Source organism: Etheostoma spectabile, chromosome 1 (genome assembly GCF_008692095.1).
Source record: "Etheostoma spectabile isolate EspeVRDwgs_2016 chromosome 1, UIUC_Espe_1.0, whole genome shotgun sequence".
Taxonomy (NCBI): Eukaryota; Metazoa; Chordata; class Actinopteri; order Perciformes; family Percidae; genus Etheostoma; species Etheostoma spectabile.
Window position 1 is genome coordinate 7,641,518 of NC_045733.1, and position 26,605 is coordinate 7,668,122.

The window sequence follows — 26,605 nt, forward strand, 5'->3', positions numbered from 1 at the left end:
AATGAACCATATGTGCAGTGTATTGCGTAACAGCAAAGGGAAACCAGAAGTTGGTGATGGTGGGGAAGCAGAGTTGAGTAATGGAAGTGGAAAGGAGATGCCACCTTAGCGCAGCACTGTGCATTTGGAGCAGTAAATTAAATAAATATTACTTTGATAACATTGCTATTATGGTCATTTTGTTGACCACTTTCCTTCTTGTATTTATCATGCTAACCTTGAGCTAAGGGGGGGGGGCTGTTTGTGCGCCAAACCACTTGCTTGTCTGTGTTGTTTTGTCCCCTGCTCATCCTGAATACCTCATAAAGCAGGAGTTCTGGGCAGGCAGCACGCCGTTGACCTTCTCACCCCTGGCCAGTCCTTTTCTACCCTCTGACACCACGCTCCTCACTTTCCGTCATTGTGTTGTCTTCCTGGCATGCGACTATTTCAACTGAATGGGGAAAGAACAAGGAAAAGGGTGATTGAAATGCTCTGTGTAGTGCACATCTGTTGCTAAGTTTTCCGTACCACATTGTCTTGGCAGTAACTTCAAATTCAGGCTCGGTCTATAGTTCACTAGTATTGTCTGGAGGTTTGGATGATTATAGGATCATTTTGATTTTTTTTATGTCATATTTTCCTTCTCTAACATTTGAGATTGTCATATTTACTTATTTCACAATGTATTTTTAGGTTTGCAGTTGTTTGTATCTTGTGTATTGTTAATGTTTTAATGTTATTTATTTCATGAATGCTGGCCTACATTTTTCTCACAACCATTTCCCCAGATTCCTCTTCGTTCCATACAACAAAAAATCAGAATATTTTATTGGTAACCTCAGTGAAATTGTTAATTTGCAGTTGCTCACAGGTAAAAAAATAAGAGGAAAAAACTAGTCTGTAAGTGTATAAAGTAGCTACAGTGCAAAAAACAAAGTTGTTCTTTGTAGTCAGGGGAGTGTGGAAAGTGTTTTCTTTTTACTCTCCTTTAGTTTAGGTCATATGTGCTAATGCTCAGATCCAAGGAGACAGCCTAGTCTACACACATTTTATTGTGGAGAGAAAACATGGACCAACTTTGGTGCCTGACTTCAACCAAATTATGAAATAAGTCCCTCTCCAAAGGATTTGCGGGATTTAGCTAACTTTTTGGTAACGGGAACTCTTTAGAGGTTTCATGACCCTTCGAAGTCTGTTTGTATTCCCCAAGTACGGGATACTCAAATGTTGGGATTATAACAAAAACACCATAAACCCATTCCCAGTCGTGTTTTAGTTTTATCATACCAGTGAAAGACCAAGCTGACTCTAAAAGGCAGATACCATACTGTCTGTCTCTTTGTCCTGAGTCATCTTTAGTAATGGCTGCTGCCTAAGTTAGATCTGGCCTGACCAGGCTTTAATGTCTTGTCACAGTATAAGAATGCAGCCATGTCCTGATCAGGCAAAGCCTCTGTGTGTTGATGGTTTTTCTTTTTGATGGGTGCTGCTCTTTCAGCACTCCGCTCTGCTGTGACGATGCTTAGCAGGTCAGACTGCAGATCCAGTGTCACTGGCTGCATAGGTGAATATTGCAGTCGGGTGGGAGTCAGTCATACCAGGCTGCAGCACATGATGGGAAGCAGAGGGTTTAGCTGGAGGGCAGCAGTTTACTCGGCTTTGACATTAATACAGCAAGTGTGTCCTTTGTCACTTGACTACGGTCTAATTTGGGAATAGGACATGTTGTGTGTGGGTGTGCTGTATAAAGGCTGTTTCCTACGTGGTGACCTTTACACCTGTTGCACTGCAGTGGTTTTCTGTCATGCTATAGCTGAATGTAAAAAACAATACAGCTTGTCAGTCAGTGGTTTGTCTTGCTGTTCCCTCAGCTCTGCTGCAAGCTGATAAACTGTCCATTGTCATTCACTGTTTGTTGTTGCCAAATGTAGCACAGCAGGACAGACATTTACAGAATAAAAAAGACCCCAAAGACTTTTTGGCCATTTTTGATGGAATGACTTTTGCTTCCACACTGTATTATTCTTTTTAAATCTTAAACATCACATCGTTATCCATTCTGCCTTCTATGACTAGCCGTGTGTTTGCGTTCACTTGCGTTCTGTGTTTGACTAATTTGCAAATTACAAAGTTTTTCAAGTTGGATGTTTGAACAAATGGAAGCATGTTTTCTCTGTTTACACACAATTGTGCATTGTTAAATATTTAATCATAAACAACATTTGCAGAAAGCTCCAGAGGTTTCTTTGCTTTTGCAAGAAAAAGCAGGGCAGATTCTGAAATCATCAAGACATTCAATCTGCTTCAAATAGTTTATCCACAAGCCAACATCATACTCTATGAACACTTTTGTGTAGGATGCATGCTTACTTGCTGTAGACATTTCAACTCCAAATGAATCATAAGCAGATAATGTTGCATGAAAATATGTTTTTCCTATTCATTTCATTGAACTGCCCCCTTGGATCAAGCTACAACATTTAAGCGAGACAATCATTACTTTTTTAGTTAGTCAGCCATAACTTGTATGTAAAATGATGTCAGTAGTCTGCCTGGATGGCAGAGATGGGAAGTAACGAAGTACAAATGCTAAGTTACTGTACTCAGGTAGATTTTTCTGATATTTTTACTTTACTTTTTTGTGGCGATTTTTTTAGTTTTAGTTTTTACATTTTAACACAAATATTGGTACTTTCTACTCCTTATATTTTACAAAATTGGCTCATTACTTTACTTTTGTACAAGAGGTTTTCATGTCGGAGAATAGCGCGGACACGCGTCTCACTCCGCAAGCGGGCGCGTGCCACGCGGAGAAAAAAGTGAGAGAAAAGAAAAAGACTAACTGTCCCGTTGGAGTATAATCAGTTGAGATTGTGAGTGTGAGCCCATGAGGACTGTAAGTCGTATAACTTATGTTGTCAGTTAATTTAAGCCTATTGTATTGGTCTATAGTTCTTGCACATTTAAAGTTAGTTAGCTAGTGATTTTGTTGTTTTTTCTTCACCTGTTAGGGTTAGGATTAGTTTCACCAGCTTTATTCACATTAATTTTTTTTTACTAAACTTCCGATAATTTTATCGACAAGTGGATGGAAACTTGGTGAGCTAGTGAGAAGTTGTTTCCTCCGTGTTTTAACATACACACCTGGTGCAACGTTGGAAATCAGAATCAGCTTCAAATCATTTTACTGGAGTTAGTGCTATTATTGTCTGCGTCATCAATACCATATTCAATCTAATTGGATGGGACTATACTGTACTTTGCACTTGACGCAAAACTAAGCCGACTCAACAGATTTGGCGGCATTCATTCGCAGCAAATCATTGCGGCTTGATAGCGCTAACGTTAGCACATAGTAGTATGGACGGCGACATGATTGAAAATGAAGAAAACGGAGATCCCAGAGATCCAGCAGACAAGCAGCAAGACATTCCCAATCATCCTCGGCCTTATGTGAGAGAGATGTTTGAGATAGTAAGCATCAAGAATGACTCTTGGCAAAACATCTTAATTAATGTCTGTTTAGTAATTCATATTTTATCCTTTATTTTCTTTCCAAAAGCCATATTTGAGCACGCACATAGTACATGTAGATTCCTTTAAATGTTAAGAGGAAGATTAAAAAAGAGAAACTGGATCTGTGAACTCTCACAGCATCACAACTGAATTCATATCTTACTACTCAGTCAGAATAACCTGGAGTCCCAGTCTCTGTCACAATCGTCATAATCTTGTATTGGATGTTTTAAGCCTATTGGCATACATCCATTTAAAATGTAGGTAATGGCATGTAAGGAGCCTTTTTTCCATGTCCACTGAAGTCATTCGCACGGCTACTTTTACTATTATACTTTAATTAAATTTCCAAGCCTGTACTTTCTTACTTTTACTTGAGTAAAGAAGTTAAATCAGTACTTCCACTTTTACCAGAGTATTTTTTAGCACAAATATATTTACTTACGAGAAATGAGTACTTTCGCCATCTCTGCTGGATGGCTGCAATGGTCCCTGAATAAAGTGAAGTTTACTAAACACTGAACTCCCTAAAGTGTCTTTGAACTTGCGCCAGCCCTTAAGTGTTGCTCTGTAGACCTACAGGCGAGATAACCGCTTAAAGGAAACACTGATTTAATATCAGGAAAGTCAATTAATTGCACCTCTATGTGCATAAAGCTTGCATGGTGCTCTTCCTTACAGTCAATCCCACTTTCAGACATGCATACACACACACAGAAACACATCATACACACACACAGAGGATGTCATATCTCCTGTGCTCTACGGAGCTATGCAGTCCCTAAGGTGTTTCTCTTTTTTGACAACAATAAATGGCATAGTTGGAATAGTTGAGGACAGGATCACAATTATCTGCAATTGTCCTTGAGTCATGTCTGGCCCGAGTGTGTACCAACACACACACACACACACACACACACACACACACAACACACACACCACACACACACACACACACACACACACACACACACACACACACACACACATACACACCCCTCACCACAAAGCAGGTAAAACAGATTTCCTGCGAGCTATTGTATCTGCTGGAAGAAGGTGGCATCGTGGTTTGAACCTCCAGGGTTAACAAGTCAAATCCCCTCTCTCTTTTTCCTTTCTTCCTCACTTAGTCTCCTTCTACTTCTCTCTACTTGGCTTATTTTTCTGCCCAAGAGACACTACCTGGCCAGTATATTTATCTTTGGCTACACAGATGATCATCTATTCATCAATCCATCTGTTTTTGCCCTCACCCGCCCCTCCTTCACCCAGTCTTCTCTCTCTTCCTCCATGTGTTTGGTGATCCCCTGTCTAACCCCTGAGGAGCAGTCTAAACACCGTTTTCAGAGCCAGGGCCAGTTGGGTCTGCAGCAAAAACAGAGCGAGACAAGACACAAACACTCGTCTCTATGACCAAATGCCTGCCTGCCTCCCATATTTTGTCTCTTTGCTGTCGCTCAAATAATAATGAATTCATTTCTCCACCCCCATTATGAACGCCTTCTTGTTTTGAGATGGTAGTTATTAATTTTGCTTTTTGAACCCATGTTTTAGTGGGTGGTTTTATTATTGGCTTGTAGAGTCGAGTGTTTATATGAAGCAACATTTTTGTCCGTTCTGTTGGTGACATGAGGAAATATCTGAAACTATATCAAAATTGAAAACACAGTATCAGGAAAAAGCTTGTGTTTTCTACACTTTGCAGATGTTTTGTCAGGATTGGTTATGACTAATACTGGTCCTTTGTGACTTTAAACCTGTTTGATGTGCTTTTTATTATGTTAACAGTCATTCGGAGCTAAGTGCCCACAATTTGCTATAAATGGCTCTGTTTTGTCATGCATCAACATTTTTTGATTTGTGTGCTTTTTAAATATTCAATAAACAGTGTTTCAAAATATGATTAATAGGTTTTTCCAAGAAGTTTTAGGAAGAACTTGACTTACTTAGGGAGAATCATAATACTTCAAAATAAAAGTCTGCTTTACTCACTCACTTGTATGCAAAGCTCAGCTAATAAGTTTGGGACAAATGTTTAATCCAGACAATCAGAATACAATTGGGGATGAATAAAGTTTTTACATGTTATACTGTAATTTTATTCTGTTGATTTTCCTGGACACACATTTATTACTTGTCTTTTCGTCCAGCGAGAGGGTGCCTGTGTTTCTTTTCCTGAGGGTTCTTCAATTATTTCCCTGTTTTGTCAAAGCACAACGGGTGTTGTATGCTGTACAAATTGTAGAGTCCCTTGTATCAAATTTGTGATTTTGTGATATTAGGGTATATAAATAAAATTGACTTGACATAACTTCCAATTGTTACAGTAGGATAAGTACACGTTGACTCAGTTATAACCATAATTTAATCTGTAGTCTGTACTAAAGTGTAATCACGTTGCAGAATTTGAGTATCTTTCCATTTTTCCAACTTGTTTAAAATGTTTCCTCTAATGATCAGACAGTTTGCCTGGCACCTTTGCTGACGATTTTTAAGGAAAAAAAAATACTTAACATGCCACTTCCTGCTCTAAAGAGCAGATGTAATTGCTAGACTGAAACAGGACATCCTGTCTATGCTCTCTATGGGGGCATTAGGATTAGACTAGCCAAAGTAGAATAGCAGTGGTTCCAAAACGGTTTCTGAAGGGCGCACCCCCCAGTTTGTGAACCACTGATTTAAGGTTTGAATGGGTTACCAACAGAAAGTCTTAGGGGACAAAATAACCACTGAGCTTTTAAACCACTTTAAATCTCAATGCCATGAGAATCACACTAAAAATGTTGTCTCTCACATGATTATAGCTTAAGTCACAGTAACACTGTGTGTTTATCTTACCATGTTTTGTGAATTGCTCTATGCTCTATTGCCTCTATGATATTCTCATGTAATGGTATTCTGTTTAATATCTTTTCAGTTCTGCCAGCCTGGAGGTTGGAAGCTGTCCAGGGATAGGAAAGCCCCCACCTTCTTCACCGTTGTGCTGACGGATATCGATTCAGACCGACACTACTGCTCCTGCCTCACTTTCCATGAGGCTGAGGTCAATCTGCAGGTAAGGCTAAAACGCACACATACGTACACATGACGTCATTCGCTCATTTGCATGTTTGTGACATCATTGCACAATCATTTGCATAAAGCTAAGTGGTTTTGTCAACAAGTTTGATGATATAAATAGAAATCTTTAGTCAAAGAAATCACAAATTCAACACAAGTTATTTTACCGTAAAATTATTACTTAGGTAGCCTATCTTTGAAATAAAAGAAATTAATTCTACCAAGGGAGGGAAACGGATCGATAAAGAACCCAAAGAAGGCTGGCTTGACTAAGGCCAGGCCAGCTCAGCTGAGTCTTTCTCCTGTTGCTTCCTGCTGTCTCTCCTACCTACACCAGCCCCAGCACCCTGTCCCTTCTCCCCTCTCTACCTGCCTGCGCACTGTGTGCAGTGCTGCCGCACATAAGGAGAGAGGGGAGGGGAGGGGAGGGGAAGCTCCTCTCCTCCTTACAAAACCGATTAAGAGAGAGGTAACTGTTTTGGCGGCGTGCTCGCTAGACAATGCTGGTGAGTTTTTTTTACAGAAAGTTGTTGTCTTTTCTACCGAAAGTAGCCAGATTTGTCACTAGTCACTTTAGTTTACAAAAAAAAAAAAGTTTCTAAGCGGGTATGAAAAGTTGCTTCATCTAGCAACAAAGTCGCTAAGTTGGTAGCACTGATTTCATGGACATGATGTGTGCATGGAAGGAAGGGGCTGTGTATGTGTGTGTTTAGAGTGACAGAGAGACGGAGGAGAGCAGAAAAAGAAAATGCAGCTGAAAAATTTTGTTTTAAATGGTGTTTTTTTTTCAACGTAGCTAGGTGTTGGTTTTGAGCAGTATGCACACCCACTAACCTGGAAAACATTCTTTAAAATAGTAGCTAACGTTAATACAGCGTGTCGGAAAAATACAGCGTCTCCTGCAGCGGGGAGGCAGAGGGGCCGCAGCGTTCACTAACATTAGCTTCTTGTCTTATCTGGGGTCTGATGAACAGAAAATTATTCATCAAATTCAGTGTCCACAATGCTATTTCCAATAAACTGTAGCATGTAGTCATATTTCATGGGACCCGCGTGAGTGCGGATTTCATGTCGCGGCTTTCTCTGCTGTTTGTCACTTTGCCTAAGATTGAGTGAAAAGAAGTACTACCCCTGTTGTTTACTTGGTTTCTATGACTTTGCGAATGATGACGTCCTGTCACTGTTCCAGTTTCTCGGGGAGAGAGTTCAGTAGAGCAGCAGACGATTCTGTTATAAAGCAGAGGATGGGATTGTGCTCCCCTCCAGCACTTCTTATTTGATTTACTCATGCATACAAGATTGTGTTTGATTGCACATTATTGGTCACGGCCCAAATGTTCCAAATCCCCATAAATTATTGATTGCAACAGATTTGTTTGGGAGAGATCATTTTTATACTTGTGAATGATCTTGTTAATGACTCTCCCTGTCAAACGCCCACAGAATACCAGGCTAAGTGTTTCACTGTGTTTTTCTTTGTTAGAGGCCTTAAATGACTCCTGTCACTCGGCCCGCTGTGACTTCATATCCTTTTGCATGTGGAAGGCAGTCACCCAGTTGTGCAAACAACTGGGCATATTTTTTCATGGCATTATCAGAGGAATATTTGGGGCAAATGTCACATCAAGTAGAGAAAATAACCCAAAATAGTCCAGTTATAAAGTGTTATGGGGTTTCTTTTGAAGAGCCTACACATGGGGTGCACGCTCAACCATGTGAGCTAACAAGACGCCCCTGGGCCTAAAGTTTTGTTTAGGTAATGTTTTTGGTTTTTATTAAGATTAATTGAAATCTTTGCTTGTTTCAAAAGACTTTTGAATTTGATAAACTACCTGTTTTTGTCAGCCTTGTTGATTATTAGATTAGGCTATATTTGGTCTCGTCCAGACATCATGTTCCTGCAATTATAAACACTCCTTCCTGGAGATCACACTGGAGATCTTGAAACGTGAGGATGCTTTAAAATTCTTTACTCTTATCCCTCTCTACTCAGTTGGATTCCAGGGAGAGTCCAGACAGGCAGCAGAGGAATGTATTTTGTCTAATAATTAAACTAAATCCTTAGAATAATTTTTGAAATGTGCCCCCTATCTGAATGGGATATTTTAATCCCATCCTCCTTGTTCCTGAGATACTGAAGCCCTTCTGGCATGTTTTCACTGCCTGGAGAAATATACTAGATTGGGATAAGGGCTTTAGTTAGGAATGAGCACAGAAAGGTTGGAGTATCAGTGTTCTGATAGGGCTCATGGATCCATGATATAGACAACTAGAACCAGATTGAGGCTGTTACTTGCAAAACAAGCTCGTTCTAATTTTGGGGAAAAGTAGATAACATGTTTAATTGCCTTATAGTCTTCATTTAATTTGACTTGTAGTAAAATGTGCAATCATAATGCTTGACTTTTGGCACTACATAATTTTTTAAAACCAATATCTGCTGAGTCTGTAGGCAGCTGGAACATATTTTAGTATTGAAAGCATGGTTTCCGACATGTAGTCCGATTTAGTATTGACCAATCACGTTTGAGGGGGCTTACGTTGCATGCAGGTAAACAGTTCGTACGGAGAGCAAAAAATGCAGAACACATTGACTGAAATGCAATCTCGGAACCCATCGGCTACCATTTGACGATGATTAAGCTTTTTATTAGCTTTGTTTTATTTATCTGCATTCATATACAGATATCTGTTTATAGAGATTTGCCAAAATGTAGTCTGCACCTGGATCTGGTTGCTAATTGTACTGTATATAATGACCCGCGCACAGAAGATGAAGTCTTGGCCTGGATATCCACTGGCTACACGGATACCCTAAATATTTGCGTCTTCAGACCGATTATTATTTATTTATTTTTAAAGTTTTTTCAGTACAGATAAATATAATCTATAACGTAAAAAATGGGTGCATTGGAGGGGGATGAGTAGGTCAAAAGTTGCAAAGAAACTCTTGCACACTGTCTAACTTGCAAAAAATAAATGTAATAGTTGCCTCACTGGCCCATACGTAAGTTGGTCACTAAGATCCACAGATACAGTTAATCCTAAGGATTTACTGTTAGTGTATTTTAACATTAAAACATGATTTATAAAACCATACCAACAATTATTTTTATAGCTTTGTTTTATATGCACTAAAATTGTATGTATTAAGGCTTTAGGCTTTTATTGTAGGCTAAGTTAAATACGCAACTTAATTTTATAAAAATATGCAGTAAGGGGTCCCTTCTCCATCTCCCTCTCAGATAAAGGGTCCTTGGCTCAAAAAAAAAAGACCCCTGCTGTAGAGTATGTGTGTGTGTTCAACCAAGTTCAGGGTCAAAGGGGTTTTAAGACGTTTTGTGATTTACAATAAAGAATATTGTTTCAATGGCTAAGTTTGGCTAACTGTAAATTATATATCTTGCTAAACATCTGAATAATAAACACTGTGCGTTTGTTAGCATCTTTGGTATTGTTGTGTATGTCTCTGATGTTTTTGCATTTGAAGTGTTAGAATGTGACTCTGGGAGGAAAGCAACATTAATCTCCTAAACTCCTTTTGACTCATCTCTAAGAAAATCCACTCATGATTTTGTCTCTTTGTAGGCAAAATATTTTTTTCATTCTTCATTATAATTTAAGAAAATCTGTTTTATTTAATGGCTTCAGTGGGATGAGCAGCTGTGCTGAATAGGAACAGATATGGAAAGAGGAGAGTTACAGTAATAGTCGAAACTTTCATAAATGTGTGTCTCCTCTCTGGAGACAAAGGAGTATTTTAAAGATTTTTTTTGGGGTTGATGCTACGACTTTGTCCAATGCAGGAGTTTTATCCTGGCTATTTTAGTTTTGTAGAATGATATACATTTACTTTCCACTTTGAAACCTATTTCAGGATTCACTCCTCAAATGTAAATGGAAAAGTATTTCAGAAATTGTGTGTCCATCCATAAACTTATATGCAATTCAGTTCATCAAACTAAATATTAGCATTCACAGAGTTCAAAATGAGCACCATTTACCAGCCAAGTGCTGGTAAAATATTTCTGACTAAGTGGCTGGTAGATTTGCATCACTCACAAGCACACAAAAAACAATGGGAATCTATTGAGTGACTGGTAAAATTTGAACATTCACTAGCCATTTGGGGGGTAAACAGAAAAGTTAATTTTGAGCCATGATTTCTCAGTATTATATAATTCCATTAAACACTCTTTATGTGGAAGCACATCAGTAGTTTTCTTAAATAACACATACGATGTTAGGTGCATGCCACAGACATACTGAACAATGTAATGACTTTGAGGCACATGATGTATTTACAAGCTCAACTAGGAGCTCAGTGGTGCTGGCATGCTATACTAAAGTACATTTCATAGTCTGTAATCCATCGCACTGTGTTGAACCCTTTTGTTTCTTTTCTGTTGAACTTTTTTTTTTTTATGTTTCAGGGATCAAAGAGTATTGAGGCTGATGGAGATGACGATGAGGAGGCAGAGGAGGATGGTCTGATCCAACCAGCTCAAGTGTTTGCACCAAAAAGTCTCATTCTCGTGTCCAGGCTGGATTATCCCGAAATATTCCGGGTAATAAAAACAACATATGATTAAATCTTGATTCAAATATTTTTCTATATTTACTCCAAATTTTTATTAAATCAGCGCTTTCTTCATCTCTAAGATGAGGCTTATCTGCTTTGTACTGTCTGCAAAATAGTTTGCTTAAATCTAAGCCCAAAAATCAGTGAAGTAAATGAGACATAGAAACATGAGCACCTCTGATCTTTTCTTCACAGACTGAGTTAATCACAGGTTTTGCAGACTCAGGCTATTCATGTAAATAGGTTCTTCTGTTTCAACATGTATGTTGGTGTGATTAGACATTACCTACATGTTAAACCATTAGCTGTTACATTGATGACAATATAAAGAAGTTATTCTCTGTTTGTGTCCATGTATAATGTCTTTTTTTTTTATTTCCCATCGTTTTAGGGGTGTTTGGGTCTAATCTACACAGTGCACATCGATAGCCTAAATTTTCCTTTAGAGGGTCTGGTGGCTAGCCTCTTTACCTTCCAGGTGCCTGTTGCTGGTGGATCCCAGGTAAGTCTTCACTGAAGCAAAGCATGTCCAAAGTACCATAATTGGTAAGACATCCAGTCAGCGGTGAAGCAGGCAACAGGTTACTTACACCTTTGAAACACAGCCTGGAGCCAAAATGTATCTCAATCAGTTTGGGAACATTACTGTATTTTCACAACTACCACTCAGGCAGTGCTCAGGTAAAAATCACACTTTATTTTAAACAATGGCTAATAAGCTGTTAAAGGTAAGAATCAGACCCATTTCCCAGCAAGACACCACTTGAAATCCCAAGTCCCCATGTACGCCATTAAGCAGACCCTCAGCAGTGGAACAGACCCATTTGTCAAAACAGAACCTGGTAAACATCTGGGGATGTATTAGAGCTGTCAATTAAACGTGTTATTAAAGACGTTAACGCGAACCCATTTTAACAGTCAATTTTTTTATCGCAAGATTAATGTTTTTTTTTTGGGCCTAGCAAACTTTGTAATTTTATGAACATGCTGTTGCAACAACTAATAACGTTAGGAAAAACTACAACACCACACCGGATCTAGCTAGACCGGAAACAAAACAACAGGCACAATGCACACACTTGTTTGGGCTTGCGAGCTGGCCAAAGAGAAGTAACGTTACGTTGAGTGGATGGCGAGCGTGAGACGCCGAAATGGGCTATCATCGCAGCACGTCCAGTCTGAAATACAACTTGATGACCAAGCATACAGCTGATGTGAATTCTCCGCCCCCTCGTCAAAGTATTTTTTTCAATCTTTTATTGATGGAGTGTAACATTGTGCTTTTTTTGTTGTTGCTCCAAGTGAGAATGTTACGTGGGAAATCGAACACTACAGTAGGCTATAAGCCAATGTTGTTTTCAATTTAAAAAAGCAAGCCGATACACTTTTCCATGTTGATAAGAGCATTAAAATGAGAAAGAGTAATGAGACAAAAAGAAATCAAGGGACATTTAGAATAGATAAAATGTGTGATTACTTGTGAGTTAACTATGACATTAATGCAAATAATCGCAATTAAATATTGTAATCGTTTGATAGCACTAGTATGTGTATGGAGGAAACTACTAGAGCTGTTGGGTCCTTGTAATTTCTGGAGTGTGGTCTAGACCTACTCTATCTGTAAAGTGTCTTGAGATAACTCTTGTTATGAATTGATACTATAAATAGAATTGAATTGAATATGTATACATGGGTATACGGTATTTTCACTTGACTGAAGAACTTCACTTTTATTTTCTACATCTTAAATGTCTCTACCAGCCAACTCTATTTACCCCTCCCAACATGCTGTGATGTAAATCACAAACCATTCAGAAGACTTTGATATCCCAAGCAATTGTTGCATCACACATTTGACTTGATTAGTCAGTAAATGCACATTTCAGCAGCAGATACACAATATGGGTATTTGTTTTAAGCACAAATCTTTTTAAAGCAATCTGTAATATAATTGCAGCTGTGCGCTATGCCAGTTATATCTGGTGAACATGTAATTGAGGTTTTCTTTGTTCAATGAAGAACAAACATTCAAATGGCTAATTCGGTCCCACAGCTGTAGTGTTAGTGTACACTAAATAGCATGTGTCTTCTTTATTTGATGCAGCCACAGTACACTCAGCTTTAAATCTTAATGGATGACGTCAGTTGTAGTACTGCTCGGCCCTTTAGACCTGATGGCGGCAGACATTTTCCATGACTGTTTTCTGACATTTTCAACTTCTGCTTTTCTTTACAGAAGTTGTTTAGCCTGGGAGCAGGTGACCGGCAGCTCATCCAGACGCCTCTGAACGACACGTTGCCTGTCACATGTAAAAGTGTTGCTCTGCTCTTCCAGCAGCTGGGTGGGTTCGGGCTCTTTGACTAACTACTTTTAAACTACTAACTACTTTTTAACTACTAACTAGTAATCATGAGACAGGATGAGTCTTATTTTATTTTAATTTTTCCAAAGAATATTTCATTGGGCATTTTAGGCCTTTAATGACAGAGGAGAGAGAGGGGGAATGACATGAAACAAAGGGCCGTGGGTCGGAGTCAAACCCCAGCCCGCTGCGTCGAGGAGTAAAAAATTGACTCAACTTATTGAGTCAGACCATGACTTGTTAGTGACTGTATAATTGTATCTCTGCCCCATCATTAGTTTGTTATGAATAGGAATCCTGCAGTAAAGTGTATTGAATGACCAATTGTTTGCTGTTGCAGGTTGTCACCTCTACATAATATCCCATTTAGGTTTTATAGGTTATTATCTCACAGTTCTGACACTTAAAGAACATTTGTCTAAATCATATTAGTGGCATCATCGTCTTAGGCAGTTTCAATTAAGTAGCAGCAGCTTGTGTGTGACACATTTCACATCCGTTCAGTCTTGATCCTTTCAGATTTTTAGAGGTTCCATTCTACTTGTGAAAGTTCTACAGTGCTGGAGTTTACCACCACGTGATTAGCAATCAAGAGAGTTTAGCAATGATCCATTAAGGACTTGGATTAATTCTACACTAAATTTGTCTGAGGTTATTATATGTTTATATGGTTTTCGCATTGTCCCATCAATTTTGACTAGGCTACCTAGCACTTTTTTCAGCCTTTAAAAAAGACAGTTTGCCATACGTCAAGCAATAAGCATAACATTTGTACATTTTCAGGTCATTTTAAAAGAGTTGGGTTTTGTCCGACTTTTGTACATCTGTTAGAGTGGAGTGTGAAATTAAATATAATTCACCTGAAATTTGATTTGTAATGGAAAGTTGGCTCTCATGTATCCTCGTTTGATTAGAAGAATGTGATTCAAAAACAGAGTGGATTTCATTTCCTGAGTGTATTAACACCACAAACTCTAATTGTTTGGACAAAGTGGTGAACATGCACATTGGGGGGTACTTGCACGATACACATGCGATCAGGGTTATGTGGAAGTCATGCATTTGTAGCCAATCTGGATACACAAAACAGCAATCTTGACACAATACCCAGCCATGGCCTCTCAGTCCTCACTAATCCATTAATCAGTTCAGCGTACGGCATGGAGCGCTTTTTGTCCTTGAAAGGGCTACAAGGCCACTATAAATGTGTGTTAGAAAGGTGCTCAATACGTTACATTGTTAAAAAAAAACTCTTAATTAATGCTATGCAGATTTTGTTTTATTTCTCATTTTTTAACCTTTTGGTCAGAGCCAGGCTAGCTGTTTCCCTGTTTGTAGGCTAAGCTATGCTAACTGTCTCCTAGCTGTAAGCTTAACTGTACATTAAGCGAACAAACCTGACAGTGGTATCATTCTTTTCATTTAACTCTTGGCAAGCAAATAACCGTATTTATTTACTGCAGAGGGTTAATGTAAGGCTATAGATATTCAATGGTTCAGTCTATCTTTGATAATACCAGAAAAAAGTGTATCGTTATCTTTCAGTCCTTAATCCCACATTGACTAACTATTCATAAAATATTTCTTTTGAAATGTGTAGCCGGACAAAAATATATATAGGAATCTCTGATTGAGAGTCAAGTTGTCATGGCATACAGAGTGAAAGTGACAGTTAGATGTTAATCATTCCCCTGCCCTTAAAACTGATTTCCCTGCATTCTGACAGGAAGGTAAATATCATAAATCAGATAATCCGCTTATTGTAAATTAGAGAAACATGTACTTTATTTCCACTTACTATATTAGGTCATTCTCATGTCCATTTAAGGATTTGCTTGTAGCCGTCAGGTCGACACATTATTCTGAGTTCACAGGTCACCCGAGTCACCAGAGAGGAATGTGCGTTAAACATGTCACACTGGACGGGAAGTACATCCCCCCGGGGGCAAGATAAAACCGGCCATCAACAGCCCTGTTGTTTGTTGTTTGTTGCCTTTGTCTCCTCTGTTGTCCGGGGATGTTGCTGTCACCTAATTTATTTTGGGCTCGGAAGCACGTTGCTGTTTTCAAAAGATAAGTAAACGCCTGAACCTGAGATGTGTTTATGAAGCCTCAGTAATTTAAGCGAGGCACACTTTACAGAATGTACACTCACCATGGGTATAAAAGATAAAACAACTCATTTGGTTTAATGAGCCTATTTACCTTAAAACTCAGATTTTGTTGAGGCTCATGTTCAGTTTCCTGTTTATACCTGAAGTGTTGTACTCAGGCAGTCAAACATCCAAAACCAGCGCCCCCAGTGGCGCTGATATGTCTGCCAGTTTTCCTCTCTCTTTATCAGTCCAATGTGTGATGAATTGGTCTGTCAGTTGCTTGATAGGAAACAATAACAGGAACTGTAAACTTAGAATTCTTCCTGATTGTCACATTGGTATTTGAAATACAATATTATTTACTGTATACTGTGTGAGCGTGTGTAGTTTCCTTTGTTTTTGAGATGAGTTTTCGTTTAGTTTTATATTAAGTGTTTGACATAAACTGACCTATTTGGTTGTGGAAATGTATTGTCTTTGTCATGAGCAAGCAGGTTCCATGGCTTAAAAAGCAGTGGACAGATTGCAGATTATGAGTAGTTATTCAAACTGTTATTATTGCAGTTGTTGTGATTGATGGAGGATCACACTAATATTGGTTTAATGCAAATGAAGACAACTGAAGTAAGAAGAAGTAAGTTGTAGGAATTTACTAAATTACATAAACTTTTCAATATGACATGCCTCATATTTGCCCCGAGCCATGGAAAACTCACTACCAAAGTGATGCTCTCTTAAGTTTCCACTATAGTTTCAGGCTTCTTCTTCACCAAAGAGCCAACATAGCGCGACCTTTTTGGTGCTGCATAGGCAGCGGTCTAAAACATGGCCTTTCATGTTGACAATTAAATTCAGATTTGGTTGGCTCCACAGGTTTTGAAATGATGCTGCACCAGACCTATTTTCAAAATGAGATTAGAACACAAACAATGCCATGCAATTCTTATGTAGCGCTACAACCTTCTATATTAAGATTGATATGGTTGGTCTGCAGAGCACTGCAAAAATTACAAGAACTATTCCGCAGAATGTTGTATGTTTTAAATTGCAGTAATCAGTCCAAAAGCTGTTATGGATACAAACGGAACTTCCAAATGAATATTGTGTGATCTAATCAGTTTGAAGTTTGAAAAATCTCAACAAATAGCCACGAATGTTTGATGAATGAGCTGGAAAAATGTGGCAGTCACATTCCAACAAATACCTCATTGTTTTTTGTTCTCCGTTGCTTTCTCGTTACAGGAATCCAAAATGTTCTAAGCCTGTTTTGTGCGGTTCTGACTGAACACAAGGTTTTGTTCCACTCCACCAGTTACCAGAGGCTTGAAGAGGCGTGTCGCGCCCTGGAAGCCCTCATGTTTCCCCTGAAATACAGGTAAGCGTATGTTTGACCCCAACGACAGAATAGACTCATGTGAATTTCCACTAACAACTCAGCTGGTGCTGTGACTTTCATGGTTTACGATTCGACTGATAATTAACTTTGTTCATCATTGTATTCAGTTGTATAAACAGGTATATCTGCTGAAAATGTTTACTATTGAAACATTTAGCAAAATTCAACCTTTTTTACTAACCTCAAAGGACTTTTACACTCACTTTTCAGGATTCACTTCTACTAAAAGTGCCTTTTACCTGTGCAGTGGTTCACATCCTGTGACCCACTGTAATAGATTTTTGAGTGAATTTTAGAAGAAGTAATTTTAATAAATGACTGCAAACCACGTTCCCCATGATGCTAGCATTTAACCATGCTAGTATGCCAGATCCTACATGTTATTGTCTGTCAGCATCAACAGATTAAAAAACTGACAAGGATGCGAGAGATTTTTGACTGGTGTACAAGGCCAAATTGAATGGCAACACATGAAACATAAAGTTAAGCTCTATGGTTTTTCGTCTGAATGCCATTAGTCCCGCTTTGCCTGACCCTTTTCCAAAGTGCACTGGAGGAGGGTCTGGCTACTCCACATAGCATTTGGGGATGGGAGGAAATGTGCTCTGGTTTATTGGCGGTGCTTTAAACCAATCCAGGATATAGACTAGGTGATTGGCCAACACAGTGTGACATCGGGTTGCAGAAATGTTGATTTTGTTCTATATTCAAATGTATTGTATGGGAAGACTGGTGTTTTTGCCCCAACGCCTGATTTGGTGTGACTACAGCCTTAGTTCCTTGTTCATGTATTCATTTATTGAATACATGACAAACAACTAAACAGGAGAATAAATGGTGGCAGACAAAATGTGACATATATGCATTGAGATAGTATTTTGTTGTTTTAAAGGTTGCTGCTGTATAAGTACCACAGATGTATGTGGACTGTTGTAGTAAAATAAGCTATAAATCCCTCTACCAGTTTGGCAATCATTCAATCATTATTTATTTTGTTTTTTTGTTTCGATTTCCTCATTATTGACTCTTTTTTTTTTTAACATTTTGTTACGCAAACAAAAGTTACTCTATCATTATGTTATATATCAGTATTGATGTAATTCTAACGTCCATTTTGCGCAGCCATAGTTTCTTGTAGATGATGATAATGGTGTCAATTTCCAGAACTTTTAAAGGAAATCATTGCAAGATTTAAGAATGTCACGTGGCAGGCGCAGTTTTTATCTTTAATGCCATCTTTTTAAGTTTAGTCATTTGAGTTTTACTTTCATGACAATGTACACTTAAACACAGGAAAGTATATTTTAGGCTTTCTCAATTCTTCCCCATTTGTCTTCCTAGTCTTATTGTACCAACTATGTGTACTTACTGGTATGTCCTCTCCTGTGTTTAGTTACCCATACATCCCTATTCTGCCTTCGCGGCTGCTGGAGGTGTTGAGCTCACCCACCCCCTTCATCATCGGAGTGCACTCCATGTTTCAGACTGAAATCCAGGATTTGGTAAGTGCAGATGTGTCAGAGGCATCCATCAATCTCTCTTACTTTCATGCAGAACTAGAAGATCATACATTGTTGAATGCTGTCAAACACTTCATTAACAAGTATTGTAGTCTTTAGACTGTGTTTTTATATACTAAATGTCAGGATGCAATATATTTTCAATATTAACTAAAATATGCATTAGATTTTTGATTTTCTACTGACAAGAGTTTTTTTTTTTTAATCTAAAAAGCCCTTTAAACTTAAGAAGTTTTTCATACGATAAGATAGGATACACCTTTGTTGAATCCCAGCAGGGAAATTTGGTTGTTGTTAAATTACAAAAGGAAAAACAGACACACACAAAGATGAAGTCATCTGCCCTTTAACAAGATGTTTATTTAACTGGTTTCGGCTTAACCTCGTCAGGCATACGTGTCCTTCCTCACACTACTCCCACCCGCTGCAATCAGAACACCTGACCTGTCTGTGTTTTATGTGTGTATATCAGCTAGATGTTATTATTGCTGACCTTGATGGAGGAACAATAAAGATTCCTGAGTGCATCCATTTGTCCCTGCTCCCTGAACCTCTGTTACACCAAACACAGACTTCCCTGTCCCTGGTAAGCACAAACATACATACTCACACACACACACACACACACACACACACACACACACACACACACCACACACACACACACACATTGTGGTGCAGCCACAGTATTTATATAATCATATTTTGATGGCTTTTAAAGTGAGCAAGAAAAATATTATTTATTCATGAAATCATTCAACTTGAACACTGAATACACAAATTACAGTTTGTCCTGGTTTAGCATATAGACATGTCTGTATTTCACACAGACAAACACTTTAATACATACAAACTAATTCTTGGATTCTTATACTCAAATGTATGGAAGGTGGAAGCTGCCAAGACCAAAAATTAAGAAAATGCTTGATGAATAAATGAATAGGCCATTAATTGTAAATACTTTCCCTATTTATTTACTTTCCTACTGAATTTTCCCATTTATTTGTTTTTATTAATTTTAAAATATATTTATGTATTTTGTATTTATTTTGTATTTATTTTAAAATATATTCATTTTTAAATGTGTTTATATATTTAATTGTTTATTTATGTATTTTTGTCTTTGCATTTCACTCCCTATTTTTTTACCCTCAGCTTATTTTATTATTTTCTTTATACATGTTCATATTAATTTCTTCTTTATTATGAAAATGAGGGGGCTGCTATTCAAAGTGTGTCATAGGAGTCAACTTTTCAGAGTTTGCTCAATCTTAATTTTATCAATTAATTATTACTTGCATTTATTTTTTATACTATTTTTGGATCATTGATTTATCAAGTCTTTTATATATTTTTGATTCGGGCAGCTACCATCCTCCATACAACATGCTCACTGATTGCTTGTAAAATTGATGTTTTTTCATTTCTTTATTAAATTATGTTACACTTTTTATGGTATGCTGAATTTAATCTGGTTACGCATCGTGCACAAGAAATGTTCACTTACTCCACATAAAAGCATATGTGAAATCAGGAAAAGAAAATCATCTGGAGATGAATTTGTTCTTCGTAGGTTTTGCATCCTGATCTGGAGATAGCAGACAATGCGTTTCCTCCGCCTCGCACTGCACCCTCCAACCTCAAGTTATTGGTAAGTCAGCATCAGTATTACATGACTTCATTCATGATCCTCCGGGTGAAGGCATATGTCCTCATGTGGGAGGACGACATGATAGCCTTCATCAGAAAAAGTCTCTTATCGCCAAAAGGTTAGTGTAGGAGTGAGGGCACTAACTGACGGTAACCCATAACCCTTAAGAAAAAAAAACTATGTTGCCTAATTAATTTATCAGACTGCATTTGTGGCATAGCTGTTTGATGAGTCGTGTTTGTGTGTGTATGTTCCAGGACAAGGAGGTGAGGTCTGTCTTTCTCAGGTTGTTTGCACAACTCTTCCAGGGCTACAGGTCTTGCTTGCAGCTTATCCGCATCCATTCTGAACCTGTTATTCACTTTCACAAGGTAAGATATCAACATTATGGAATTCACCGTGACAACATTCACATTTTGCAAAAACCTTATTTTCTGTTACACAACCTTGGATTAAACTCCTTTAGTAATTGCTCCGCAGCAAACACATATTGTTCTTTTATAACTCCCAAGAATTTTTGTAGCTGGATTCCAGTAGTGAGGGTGGAATTACGTGTAAAGACCTGAAAGATAAACCTGTCAGGGTTGTATAAATATAAATAAATATAAATGTAGAAATTTGTGTGTGGATGTGTGACTGTGCGTGTTGTTACAAATGTGTTTTTGAAGCTCCATGACTCTTCCGTGATGCTATCTTTTTGTTTATGCAAGCTTCGGACACAGTCCCATAACCTTGGGCAAAGCCCGGCCAAGAGCCATATGAAACGTATTAGGTTTACATTTTTGTTTTGTGCCGGGCTTTTTGTTTGTTCGTGTCTGTGGTGTCTCCGTGGTAACCCCTCAGCACATCATCCTCAAAGTACCCCACATGGATCACATTATAAACACGCTCAGCTTATTCGCCTGGAATCGCTGAGTGGGGGAAGGCTTGTGTGAACTGTGTTTTATCTCTTCTGCCCACAAGCACAAATAAGTATGCGTAAAGTAAATTAAATTAATTTGCATGTAGTCATTTATAAGTTGATTTATTTCCTTTTTTGTACATGCTGAAGAACTTATCCATGATTTCAACAATTAAAGATGCCGGTCTCAGGCCCCCTTGCAGAGATATTTTGCACATTTTGTAATCTTATTCTAAACATGGCTGTGATCACTATGCTTGTTTTTCAGTCTGCAGCATATCCATATGAACAAGATTACATTGCTGCCATCTGTGTGGGATTGTAACTGTTCTAATTCTGACATTATCCAGACTGCCTTCCTGGGCCAGCGAGGCCTCATTGAGAATGATTTTCTGACCAAGGTTTTGGATGGCATGGCCTTCGCTGGCTTTGTCTCAGAGAGAGGTCCGCCTTACAGAGCCTGCGATCTCTTTGATGAGGTACTGTACCATGATGCTCCACTTAAAGCTGAACTTTATTACCCTTTTGCTTTTTAGCTGTAAGTGGAGAAGCTCATACACAAACATTTTTTTTTACACTAAAGTGACTATAAAATAGTTTTTAATGTGGACTGGTGACATATGGAAGATACACTATCAGTTATGATAGCCAAGGAGCACTTTTGAATGTATTTTACTAGATCATTCACCCCTTTTAATAGTGTATAAACTGTATACTGTTTTATTGTGTGTTTTGTAGCTGGTGGCCTTAGACACTGACAGCTTCAAGGAAGAAGAGGTCAGCCCTGCCAAGCTGCAGAAGCACATCAGGGTATTCTCTGAGCAGCTTTACCGAAATGTAAGACTTCATGCAACTACAACTACATCTCTGTTGTTTTGGCGTATTACCGTATAGGACATATGTCCTAATTTTAGCGTGCTGTGCACTTTTTTTGCTGTATATACAGCTGGGCATCCTATTAATACATGTGGTTCCCTGGTGGGTGTACTGTAGGAGAACCCAAACCCCCATATGGCATTCCAGAAAGTGCCTCGGCCGTCGGAGGGATCCCACTTGCGGGTGCACCAGATACCCTTCCCTGTGCTGGATGACGAAAAGGTGGAGAAGATGCTACAGGAGGGTGTGGCAAAACACAGCAGCGCACCTTCTTCTACACGACCTGAGAGGAAGTGTGTAGTACCTGCCGGACCACCTGTTGGTATGGACAACTTTAAAATGCTGTAATGTACAATGCATACTGTCTTGTTGAGGCTTGTTGAGGCGAAGTGTGTGTGTGTGTGTGGTGTGTGTGTGTGTGTGTGTGTGTGTGTGTGGTGTGTGTGTGTGTGTGTGTGTGTGTGTGTGTGTGTGTGTGTGTTGTGTGTGTGGTGTGTGGAACAAGCATAGTGTGTGCGCACGCTGTACATAAGCCTAGGCACATCTTACTAATGCACTGTTAAAATAACAATGATTTGCTGTGCTGTTGACTTAAGCCAGGTTTTTGCTGGTCAATGACGAGATGATGATGATCACCTCCATGGGCGCAGGTGGATTTGCTAATTAAACGATATGGGCGCTGGACGGGAAATCAAAAACTGCGTTGGTCTTAAACTAGCAAACTTGCGTCAGGCCTTGTGCTGTGCCGGGTGTGTTTTAAGTCAAACAATTCACTTGGTGTTTTTTCTGCTTGCCTAATTAGGGAGCTCTAGCCACTGGTAATAGAGGAAAGTTAACCATGGTATTTCTACATACTACCAACCTTGGATTTGTGAAAATGCTCTGATATTTGCTGCAATTGTAGTTTCAACCTGCAGTGATTCCTCTCATATTCTGTCTTTCTATATTCCAGTGCCCATAATGGGTAAGATTGGCTCCGTGTTTAACAGCGCTCGCAGGCTGGAGGTGGTGCGGAGCTGCATTTCCTTTGTCTTTGACAATAAGACCCTGGAGACTGAAAAGGTGATGCCCAATATCTTTCATCAGTGGAGCTCATCATCCTTTAAACCAGCTCATTGTCTGGGGGTAGCTTTGTTTTGCACCCACCCAGAAAACCGTATGGAACTGTACTGTAGATCTTTCCTCACCTTCATTATCCTCATATCTCCTAGCTGACACACAGAAATAAATAGGGCATGTTATCAAACACTCTGAATCCATGTTGAATGTGGCTAACATTGCTAATAAATAGTTACTGTTGTAACACAGAGGTTAATCAGTTCCTGTCACTTGTGTTTTGCCTCTACGCGTATCTACACTGCACCAAGATGCCCTTTGTTGTGGCCCAGTGTATAGGATTCTACCCAAAATGCATTCAATGTGTTTAAAATTGGATTGTTACCAGTTACTTTATGTATCCCACTGGCTTCATATAGGAGTTGTATAATCCTGGCCTGCATCTCTGTAAAAATGCATAGCATGCATCCTCTGAATCCCCCATGAGCCTGTAAATCCTTTGCTGCCAAATGGCCATTCACATACAGCATGTATGTACAACACAGTAGCTGGAAGTACTGTGTTGGTTATCAATATATCATAAAGCAAGGTCCTGCTTTCTTAAAAAGCCAGAAAATCTCAAGAAACAAAGTTGTTTCCTATTTGTTTTTAACGTTCACAAATTGTCAAATGTCTTCTCTCGATCTGAAATCCACCTCTCTTATCAGGTCAGTTACTTTACTTTGAGGCTTTTTTGTTTCTTCTAAAAACTTTTCCCTCAACAGACACTTCCGGCTGCACTGCGAGCACTGAAAGGCAAGGCAGCTCGCCAGTGTCTGACTGAGGAACTAAGTCTTCACGTTCAGCAGAATCGCGCCATACTGGACCACCAACAGTTTGATTACATCATTCGTATGATGAACTGTGCCCTTCAGGTAAGTCACGCCAACACAAGTCTCTAACCCTTTCTGCTGGAGGAGTTTTCTATTACTTTAAAAAGTCTTGATTTTTTTTCAACGACTTTGATAATCAAACTTTGTTAAAGTCATTTATCAAGCAACACGTTGCAGTCATTCCTTGTTTCCAGCTTCTTTTTAAAGATTATTTGTTTGGCTTTTATTGGCTTCATTGATAGGACAGATTAAGTAAGGAAAGTGGGAGAGAGAGGGGGGGGATACATGCAGCAAAGGGCCGCAGTTTGGACCCAAACCCGTGGCCGCTGCAACAAGGACTGAGCCTCTGTACATGGGGCGCATTCTCAATCAGGTGATCCAGGCGACCCATTGTTTCCAGCTTCTTCAGTGTGAATATTTGCAGAACGTCTCTGTTTTATATTGTTGTAAATGTAATAGCTTTGGGTTTTGGACTGGAAATCGGACAAAACAATCAATTTGAAGATGTTGCCTTGGGCTCGAGAACATTGTGCTGTTCATTTATGACATCTGGTAGACTGAACATTCAGTTGATTAATAAAAACAACTACAAAACAAATCTGTCTAACCAAACACATGATGCAATATTCAGTGACATTACAACATACATTAGTAACTGTGAAATCAAAATTATGAATTATGTGGTTTTCAACATGTTGATCTGCTGATTAAATAACTGACATTTTTTAGATTTTGTATATAATTTATTTTGTTATTCAAACAGGAATTTGACGTAACTGTTGTGGTTATTTATTGTGTTGTTCTTATAAGAGTAGAACATATTATATAGAACAGAAACATAATAAACAAAAAAAAAAAGATTATTTTTCTTGGCATTTAGGCCTTGATTGTGACAGCTTAGACATGAAAGGTGAGAGACGGGGAATGACATGCAGGAAAGTGCCCTAGGTCGGAATCAAACCCACAGCCTCTGGGTTGAAAACTGAGCCTCTATATATCGGCAAGTGCCCCATGTATAGGCCACCCAGTCACCCAATTCAAAAACATTTCTTAGCCAGCAGACAACAGTGAAGTTTATTAGATATCTTCCTCTTAGGCTTGCTCAACAGATCTGACCTGAAAATATTTTCCTGACCCACATTTTGACCAAACAAATATCTGAAAAAATGCTTTTCTAGCCATTATACAACGCCATAACTTAGGAAAAGAAGGGGAGACATTCGGTTGGATACTGAATTGGTGATTCTACTCTTGAAATTGGTGATTGTTTAGATCTTCTGTGCTGAGGCATACAAACCGCAATGCAGTAATTATTATTAATTATGCCGTAGTTTAGTTTATTCTAAAGTCTGTCTTTATGGACAACATCTGCTAGTATGTTGTATGACATAGCCACTACGATGCTGCTCGTTGTTTATCAGATAGTATGTTTATCTCTTTCTGATGCCCTCATGCCTCGGCTACTTGTCAAAGTGAGTAGATAATGTGTTTTTGTGTACCTCACAAAGAGTGAGTGAGGCTTCACTCAACCAGAGCAGCTGGGTCTTTATTGGTAGTTCCTCATATTTTACTGCCTTAAATCAGCCACTTCCAGGGATTTTAATAATTTTAAGCAGTCCTCACAGAGTGCAGCTTTTATGGACTATAGATTCCAGTCACCCTGGAATCTACGCCAACCCCCCAAAATGCTGGAAAGCCAATTCATCCCACCATCTGCCCGGGCCAGGGACATGCAAGGTCATTTGACGTGTCTTTTGCTCCACATTTATACAACGGGACAAAATGAGGCTAAGTGCAAAATTGTTGACATTGGCCAATAAAATGTCTACCTGGCAAGGCTACTGATTTGAAAGTGTAATTTTTAATGTCTTTCCACATGTGCAGGAAGAGGTGAAAATAAAAGCTTTTTGTATCATCCCTTTAATGCTGCATAATATCTGGCTGTCTTTACTGTCAGAGAAGCACAGAGCTTATCTCTGCTCCTGGAAACAGTTTGTCTGTAATGTGCATTTGTTCAAAAGCCAAAAAGTGGCGAGATATTTGGATAAAACCACACATCTCTTTTGCATGTTGTTTTTAGTCAAGACAATTATATTTAAAGTCGAAATTGATGCATGCTATTTCATTGATAGCCAGGCAGTGCATCTTTTTGTGTGTTGGAACAGATTAGGGATACATTATTTTTGAATTGTTTAAAATCTAGACCCAAAATAAGCTTCAAAACAAAATGATGAACAATGCAGCATACCTCCCCAAAGGATGCCAAAAGGAGATAAATATGAAATGCATGATCCTAGTCATAGAAGAAGTGCACTTTTGTTAATCGCAACATGGGATAATATTGTTTTGTTTGTTTTTAAATTGAAAAGCCAGTCATTTTTGCTTGGCTTTCATTTCTTGGTCTTAGCTTGGTTGTGAAGGATTTGTCTCAGATGAGCTGTAAAAGAAATATAAATAGTAAATTGCTGGGCAAGTAATTACTTTCATATACTGCACACACTTTTAACGCCAGGCCACGTAAGAACCCCAAAATAATATTACTGTGTGCGTGTGTGAGATTTTTTGGTGCCTAAAAAAAGCCAAGGTGACCTATTCTCCAAAAAATGTTGCTTTTGCTCTTTGTACAATGACAGCATATTGCCTCCATTAGGATTTCTGGCGTCTATGTTGAGGTGACACATTGATTTTCAATGACATTATCATTATGAGGCCAATCAGTGTTTGCAGGGAAGCA

At 38.7% G+C, this 26,605-nt stretch overlaps 1 protein-coding gene across 1 annotated transcript in view; it reads left to right on the forward strand.

Moving 5' to 3' along the window:
* Positions 1-26,605, forward strand: part of sbf2 (SET binding factor 2) — a 97,595-nt gene that overhangs the window by 34,434 nt on the left and 36,556 nt on the right. The window contains exons 3-16 of the mRNA XM_032519925.1: positions 6,416-6,553; positions 10,992-11,126; positions 11,532-11,642; positions 13,377-13,482; positions 16,842-16,974; positions 18,389-18,497; positions 18,988-19,101; positions 20,089-20,166; positions 20,424-20,537; positions 21,418-21,546; positions 21,806-21,904; positions 22,061-22,265; positions 22,896-23,005; positions 23,764-23,913. Of these exons, the coding sequence (XP_032375816.1) occupies positions 6,416-6,553; positions 10,992-11,126; positions 11,532-11,642; positions 13,377-13,482; positions 16,842-16,974; positions 18,389-18,497; positions 18,988-19,101; positions 20,089-20,166; positions 20,424-20,537; positions 21,418-21,546; positions 21,806-21,904; positions 22,061-22,265; positions 22,896-23,005; positions 23,764-23,913 (1,731 nt within the window). The remainder of the gene's footprint in view (positions 1-6,415; positions 6,554-10,991; positions 11,127-11,531; positions 11,643-13,376; positions 13,483-16,841; positions 16,975-18,388; positions 18,498-18,987; positions 19,102-20,088; positions 20,167-20,423; positions 20,538-21,417; positions 21,547-21,805; positions 21,905-22,060; positions 22,266-22,895; positions 23,006-23,763; positions 23,914-26,605) is intronic.